The sequence below is a fragment of the Triticum aestivum genome, chromosome 3B (assembly GCF_018294505.1).
Source record: "Triticum aestivum cultivar Chinese Spring chromosome 3B, IWGSC CS RefSeq v2.1, whole genome shotgun sequence".
NCBI lineage: Eukaryota > Viridiplantae > Streptophyta > Magnoliopsida > Poales > Poaceae > Triticum > Triticum aestivum.
The window spans coordinates 17,657,954-17,666,214 of NC_057801.1; the positions used below are offsets into that span (position 1 = coordinate 17,657,954).

The 8,261-nt window shown below is 45.0% G+C and overlaps 1 protein-coding gene across 3 annotated transcripts; it reads left to right on the top strand.

Moving 5' to 3' along the window:
* Positions 1-3,319: 3,319 nt before the first annotated feature.
* LOC123064389 (uncharacterized) lies at positions 3,320-7,483 on the top strand. Of its 3 annotated transcripts, XM_044487875.1 has the most exons (7): positions 3,320-3,545; positions 3,646-3,745; positions 4,857-4,934; positions 5,374-5,880; positions 6,029-6,340; positions 6,485-6,613; positions 6,867-7,483. In XM_044487875.1, the coding sequence occupies exons 4-7, from the start codon at positions 5,382-5,384 to the stop codon at positions 6,986-6,988; spliced, it is 1,062 nt and encodes a 353-aa protein (XP_044343810.1). In that variant the 5' UTR covers positions 3,320-3,545; positions 3,646-3,745; positions 4,857-4,934; positions 5,374-5,381; the 3' UTR covers positions 6,989-7,483. The 3 variants fall into 3 exon arrangements, with proteins under 3 accessions (XP_044343810.1, XP_044343808.1, XP_044343809.1); XM_044487873.1 differs by lacking the exon at positions 6,867-7,483 and having other exon boundaries at positions 6,485-6,851; XM_044487874.1 differs by lacking the exon at positions 6,867-7,483 and having other exon boundaries at positions 5,374-5,826; positions 6,485-6,849.
* The last annotated feature ends 778 nt before the right edge of the window (positions 7,484-8,261 follow it).

Sequence of the window (8,261 nt, forward strand, 5' to 3'; positions counted from 1 at the left end):
CGGCTTGATCTCTACTGCGTCTTCGACCGGTACTTCCGCGAGAAGGACGGCAAGGGCGGCCGTGGATGATCTCCATCATAGCCAAACATGCCAAACTTTGGTAGGCCGATGGCATATTTAGTTAGTAGTGATGAAATAGCCGGATGATATGTATGCATCAACGTAGTTGTATGAGTTTGTATGGATTTGAGATATGATAATTGAGGTGTCCGAATGTGAATTGCATTATTTGAGACGTGACCAGTCAGTGCCCGTGGATGCGCCTGGGCACGTCCGCAGACGTTTGAGAGACCGGATTTGCCTATCACATTTGTAGATGATCTAACAAGAAACTGCCTACCTTGCGGATCATAATGTTCACTTTGTTCCTATCAATGTGGTGTGCCAAATTAAGTTGTATCCGTTGAGGACTTGCAGGCTTCTTGAAGTCGAATTGGCTAGTGTTGTACATGATAAAAGAAACCAAATGATAAGTGTTATATGTGCGGCACGAGGTAACAACACCCTGATGTTTTTATAACTAGAATTTCTTAAAAAAGCCAAAAAAACTGAAACTTGTCATCCAAACAGAATGTTGTCATGCTTCACAACTAAAGTTGTCATCCTCGGATAACCATCAAAAAACCTTAGGAGTGGAATTGCTTTGTACCACACATATGGCACTTATCAGGGTCCTAAAAAATGATTTACCTATGACACCTAATCAAATGATGGCCTCGAATTGATAACAAAAGATTGAGTTAATAAGCAAAAGAAGAGTGGAAATAATATTATAAAGAGCACAAGAAAAAGGGGAGGAAAGGCTTGTCATGATACTATATTGAAATGTAAAATATCTTAAATATAAGATGATGCCCCATAAGCGGCCCAATAGATATCGATTGCAAATGTTCCTGACACAGACACCGGTTGAGGCGTCGACTGCTCCTCCATCACGATGGCATCCAAGTGTGCATGCGCTTGCTCCACGGTCAACCCAGCATGAAACAGCGTGGGCAGGGGCGCCAACTCGTCTTCGGAGTCCGCCTTCATTGTTGGAGACCTCCGGGGAGCTCGCCGGCATGCCGACCTCTATCCGTCGCGCATGGCGGCCCTGTCAGCCAGCCGCGAGGGTGGCCAACTCGTGCTTCTGCTCGGTCGAGAGGCTCCCCCACAACGCTCTAGAGCTTGCGGTCATGGGAAAGGTGGAGTACGGAGGAGAATGGGAAAGACGAGGTGTGGTGTGGATCATGTCGGGCGTGATCTTGTTTAAATAGCGTATGCCGGCCTGGTCAAATGACGGATTGTGTCAATGTGGGCGTTAGAGTGGATTTCTTGGCCGACGTGTCTATGTAATGATGACAGGCGGACGAATGGGCAGCCCATTTGAATGTGGTAGATATATGTCACATCCCGTCCAGTCACGTTGTTGCGGCACTGAACATGCATGGATATCGGGAGCGGCACGGGTGGCACTCTCGGCTGGCGCACCGCTTTAATATCGGCACCAGTGAGATGTCGCGTCCTCTCTAGGCGTGCGTGAATGTGGCATTGACGCTCTGGAGTGGCGCTGAGCAGCATGAATGCATAGCAACCGCTTTGCTTGGGAAATGATGCGGGCGGGCGGGGGGGAGGGGGGGGTCGGGTGGGTCCTAGGTGTCCGATGCAGACATGGCAGCGGTCTAGACGCCCGTAAAGACCCCCTTATGTCCGCCCGGTTTGCGGAGAAACAGATATCTGGACTGGTCCACGGACCGATGCACTAGTGCAGAACCGGGCAATAGCACCGGTTCGTAAGGCCCTTTAGTGCCGGTTCCATAACCGGCACTAAAGTGTGGGCACACAAACATCAATTTTTTATATAAAATTTCATGAACAAGAGGCTCACTACAAGGTGGTGCCGGCGACGGGACGGTGCGGGCGATCGACGGTGGTTACGACGGAGATTTAGAAGGCACTAAGTAAACCACACCTACATATGCAAACTAAATGTTATTTTAACCTCAAATTGCATATAAATCAAATACTAGCAGATATATATATATATATTTCCTCCCAAATTACTAAACTCACAAATTAATAACTATATAAAGCATTGCAAGAGCTAATCTAGCAATGAGAGATGAAAAGACAAAGTTGCTAACCTTTGTGATCATTTGAATGGATGAGGGCCTTCAAATCTTGACAAATTTTGGGCAAAATGTGTGATGAGTTCGAGAGGAAGAGGGGAAGAATAGAGAGGAGAGGGGAAAGGGGAAGAACAGAGCGAGCTCGGGTGGACGAAGGGTTTATGTAGGACGACCTTTAGTACCGGTTCGTGCCACGAACCGGCACTAAAGGTGCTGGAAGGGCCCCACTCTGACAACATCCTGCCACCACTCTCATTAGCACCGGTTCGTGGCACGAACCGGTGCTAAAGGTTCGCCACGAACCGGTACTAATGAGAGCGGCCCGGCTAGCCGTTGGAACCGGCACTAATGTATACATTTGTGCCGGCTCAAATACAAACCGGCACTAATGTGCTTCACGTTTGACCCTTTTTCTACTAGTGATGGGGTACCGCGTTGGATGGAGAACTATGTCTTGACCGCTTGGTCCAGGGGGTTGCGGGCAGTTTAAGGGTCCGCGTGGGAGATGCCCTAACCATTAGATAATGCATCAATTTTGACTTATTTGTTCTTCTGTCCTCTCCAACTTTTCCGAAGACATGTTTTACGTATGCTCTTTTAAATGAAAATTTAGTCATTATGTTCATATTTTACCATCCATAAGTTTTGAATCAAAATTTCTTTGGAAGCGTATGTACAGTAGACCATAGGAAAATTCCTATGGTTTTGATCCCTAGAACCCAATTAAATTTTACAGGAAAATTGTCCAAAATTCTTATGGTATTTAATTGAACGAAAGAGGCCCTAACTTTTTCTTTCTTCTGACTCTAGCAAAACAACAATGTAAAAACATATGGAATATTCACCCTGCGCCTTTTCGGTGAGCAAATTCCATTAACAGAGAAATATAAAAGCATATCAAAGGTCTGAATCATGACCATGAATAAATAAGGAAAGGTCGCCCAAGAATTCTGAGATTAGGCGTTACTCCATTTTTCTAAAAGAATGAAATCTGATTTTTCTTCCAAAAATTCTTTGATCCCCTTTGCATTGTGTGCAGAAAATACCATGGGTTCATCGATTTTTGAGTTTCTTTTTTTTTTGTTGTTGAGAATTTTCGAGTTTCTTTTGTATGAGTGCAATTTCAACCGATAATAATAATATAATAAAGTGAAAGGAGTTGGACGTGCTCTTCCTTTTGCTCGGCCACTGACTGTTCCCAGTGGGTCCCACGGTACAGAAACCCCAAGACTCTCATGGCTCCGTCCCCTTCCACCCCATGGAGATATCGATGGAGCAGAGCACCAAGCCCATCTCCTTGACTCAGCCGATCCAGCTCACCTTCCCCCCCTCCCGAACAACCAAGCAGATCCACTCCTCCTCCCCCTCCTCCTCCTCAGCTGGACCGCATTGGGGCGCAGAGCCGAGGCCTCCGGCCGATCTGTCCTGCGGCTGCGGGTGAGGATGAGGAACCCTCTGTTTCTTTGAATTACAGTTGATTTTGCTCCCGTTCTTGCTCGCCTCAAACAAGCGATGATCCCCGCTGGTTTCTTCGCAGAGCTCTGATCGCGGCCTCGTTTCAATCTTGTTGGGATTTGGCAAGCGGGGCGGGGGGAGTAGGCTGGAGGTGGGGTGAGAAGGGGAAGCAGAGAAACAAGGTTCGCTCCATGTCTTCTCTTCCAGATTCCTTGTTTCCAGATCATCTCCTTGCTGGGAGTATTTTCCAACTGTTTTGTTTCTTCTAAGCATTGAGATCTCAGAGCTGGCTCACACCACACCACCCAGCATTACAGTGGTAGTACTAGTCGCACGTTGAACAGCAAAACAGAGATCTCTTGGCATTTGCCGGTCGTGGTTATTAAATGTAAATATACTATACTACTCCCCCCGCCGGAGAAATGCATAAAAAATGGATGCATCTAGAACTACAATACGTCTAAATACATTCATTCTTTCGACAAGTATTTCCGGAAGGAGGAAGTATTTGTTTAGGCTAGGCACACCTTTCAACCAAAGCAACTCTTTGAGACAGTCAACTTACACTTGTACTAGTATACAGTAAGTTAAACAGTCAAATATTTTGCTCTCCCAAATGGCCAAATTGCAAGCAACATTTTCCCCGCCGAACAGGCTCGTCTGTCTTCGCTTGGTGAACTACTGAACAAAATCTTGCAGGAAATTCAGGACCGTAATAATTTGCGACTCTACCGTGAAATTCAGCAAATGAATCGACACAGCAAACATGTACGAATCAATGCAGATGCTAGAGTTTTGCAACCAGAGTTTATTTAATTTGCGCACTGAAATATATGGGATGCTCATGACTGGCTGCATGACAGTAATGTTAGTACATTTGCCGTCAATAGTGGTTTCCTCGGTCATCACTGCTTCACATTTTAGATTTTACCACTTATGTTAAGTGAAGAGAGTTCATGGCTGGTGCTCTAGGTTGGAGAGTCTGTCAAGGCATCTCAATTGTTGAAGAGGGATAAGTTGGCAATCTAGCAGTCAACTTATGGTAGTGTTGACTTACAGATTATTATATTCATGGAATGTGTCAAAAAAATGTTACGAACTTCTTCAATGTCATCTGCCTATGGTTTCATTTTTATCGTTAAACCATCATGGTCTGGTTTTGACTTACAGATTCAATATAATTTTGTGGTATATGGAAGAACAACACATCAATGCAACGAAAATACATAGCCATTAGCATACTCTTTTTCCTTACTGTTTTGACATGGTTTCTCTGGTGATCTATGTGCACAGTTTGATCCAGTAAAGCCGAGGAAACTTGGGCCCGAAGAAGATTGTCTCCGTAACTGCTGGCAATTCCTCCAGTATAAGGTTTCCTACTTTCATGCCCTTGCTGCTTGTTTACTATCTGTATATATATTTTCCTAGATGGAAACCTTGCAGAATTGTTAACACATCCACATTTCAGTAAGGTATAATGATCTTGAATAAAACATTTAGCCGGTAGATATTGAGCTATGCGATTGGAGTGTCTCTTTTCAGTATTTCTCTCAACAATGTCATTCGGATTTATGATACTGCTTGGTAACATTGTAGCTTCATTTTTACATGACCAGACTACCTTCTGTTTGCAATATCCAGCCAAACTATGATGTATATCTTCAGTAGTAAAAATCATGGGTCTGTTCTGTGTCATCTTAAGAGTGATCTATGTGCACAGTTTTATCCAGTTCGATGGATATAGCTTCAGCTCTTTATGTTCCTGCACCACTCTTCTTTAGTCATTTCTCACATATTTTTACTATTTCAGGCCACACAATGACTATTATAGATTTCATAGAGCTGAGTGATGATGATATTATCGACTTGAGCAGCGATGAGGAGACTGTTCAAGAGGTTCAGATTGCAACTCAACACCGGGCGACGTCGCTTGATAGGCAGGGTATGTTTTTCCTAGCTGGTGAAGGAAACCAAGGGGTGCAGGCCGTATTTGTTGCAGCTGGTGAAGGAAGTCAAGATGTCCAGGCCGTGTTTGTTGCAGCCAGTGAAGGAAGTCAAGATGTGCAGACTGTGTTTGTTGCAGCTAGTGAAGGAAGGCAAGAGGCTGCTGAGCTCGGACATGCTTTGGACGCTACAGCATTGTCCATGGTTATGGAGAAAGCACCTCTTGTTGCTGCTAGTGAAGGAAGGCAGGAGGCTGCTGAGTCTGGACATGCCTTGGAAGCTACCACGGTGTCCTTGGTTACAGAAACACCACCTCTAGGTACGGCTAAATCACCGTACTGTCATCGCTCTCCAATATCCGCGCCATTCCCCAGTAAATTCCTCTCTACCCCTTTGTCATTACAGTTGTGTGTTTATCATGCAAAAGATCCATATCAAGCAAACACTGCAACAAATTTCTAGTATTTGAAAAGTTTAGCAGTGGCCTTCCTGAAAAAAATGCTAACATTGACCTGCTGCAGGCCCGACTTCCACCACTCCGAAAGCTCAGACTTCTGAAGGTGGCGACGCAAAGTCAGTGAGAGTGAAGAGGAAATATCGTAAGGGGAACTACCATACCGACACTCCTAGGAGAAGTCCTAGGCTTATACAGATGGGTGAATGTTGTACCAGTCCTGTGGAAGAGCTAGCAGCCGACCACAAGAGGTCTCACACGCTCGGGCCAGCAGAAGAATCAGCTGCCTTTATCAACTCAGCTGAAACGGTTGTCCTCGCTCTGCCACATGCTGGATCAACGAATTGTCTTCGCTCTCCAACATCAGTGACATTCCTCGGTAATTTCTTCTACATCCCTTTGTCATTACAGTTGTGTCTTTATCATGCAAACGTTCCATATCAAGCAAACATTGCAACAAATTCCTGGTATTTGAAGTTAACATTGGCCTTCCTAGAAAAATGTTAACAGTGACCTGCTGCAGGCTTGATTTCCACCAGTCCTAAAGCTGTGACTTCTGAAGGTGGCGATGCAAAGCTGCTGAGAGCGAAGGCGAAACATCCTGAGAGGAACTACCATATCTTGTCCTTGGTTAGGGAAAAATCACCTCTTGGTACGGTTGTCCTTGCTCTCCAACATGCTGAATCGCCGAATTGCCCTCGCCCTCCAACATCAGCGCCATTCTTGTCATTACAGTTGTGTTTTTTTATCATGCAAACAATCCATATCAATGCAACACTTGTCATTACAGTTGTGTTTTTTATCATGCAAACAATCCATATCAATGCAAGTGTTGCGACAAATTCCTAGCATTTGGAGTTAACAGTGGCCTTGCCAGAAAGATGCTAACAGTGATCCTGCTGCAGGCCTGACTTCCAGCAGTCCGAAGGCTCTGTCCTCAGAAGGCGGCGATGCAAAGCTGGTGAGCGGGAAGGTGAAACGTCATAGGAAGAACTACCGACCCTGCAAACTAACTCTAATTGACTGAATCTTTCGAACTATCGTTGTTGTAGTTCCTCTCATCTGTAACCACTCTCATTGCGTCTTTAGTGGGATCGATCTGAGCTCGCGTTTTGCCCCATCTCTCTGCATCAAATTCGTCTAGAATGTAGGTTGTGGGTGATTTTGGACTTTGTTTTGTCAAGCACATCATTCGGTGGTATTTTGGTGAGCCTGGAAATGGCGCGCAGCTGCTGTTATCTGGGAGCTTAGGAAACTACTTAGAATTTAGAATTTTTTGCCATCCTGGCTCCAAGCTGAGATGTAACCAAACCGACAATAGACCAAAATTTGTGAGAGTAACTGCATCTTGAATGTTTTGTAAAAAAAATAGTTGGTAGATGAAAGCTGAAGCTATAGCTTAGCTCTGTCCACGGATGAATGTACAAGTGTGAGTATAACCTTCACTTCACACCTGGTAATGTTATGCATGACATAAGTGTTCTTTGCTGTGGTTCAGAATACAAGCTTTTGGAGCATTACATTTCTGCCTTTGGAGCATTATATTTTGCGAAGACCTGAAATTTCTTCTAAAACTATCGATTTAGTACTAGCTATGAAGAGAAAATTGCAGACATGATATGCATCTGACAAAACTGGAAGAGAGCAGGCAATAGTTTGTGAGGGCGCGGGACTGTTTTTCAAAAGAATTTGTTCTCTTTAACTAACTCTAAATGGGTACAATAGAGATATATTTGGAAATAAGTAAAAAAAAACATTTGCTCCATTAGAAACCCGAAGAATGCAGGGATTTTAGTCCTACAAATTTTCGACTATACAAAATTCTTAGGTTGCTCCGTCAACTCCTATAACCTTCGGGTCCTTGCCATCTTTTCTTTTTAAAGAAAAAAGTGTAACTCGTAATTGACAAAGACAATAAGATGGATCCATATTTGTAACAGCGCCTCCCCCTCCCCTCCCTCAAACCTAGCTCTAGCATTTGAGGTGGACGAAGAGCAGAACCCTCGTCGACATGAAGAAAGCGTTTATACAGAACGACGTTCCAGACATGTAGCGAAACCTCTTAAAAACCTCTTGACACCCGGCATTTGAAAAACGAAAGGATTAGACATGTTGTGAATGATGAATGATCTATAAGAAGCACCGAGCCAACCCCCTCCCTCCCTCGTCCTCCCGTCGCTCCCGCGGGCGGCGGCGGGACGAAACCCTAGCTCCAGCCAACCCCCTCCCTCCCTCGTCCCTTCCTCCTTGCCGCCGCCAGGCGGCAGCGGGGCCTTTTGGCTTGGAGGCGCGGTGCTCGC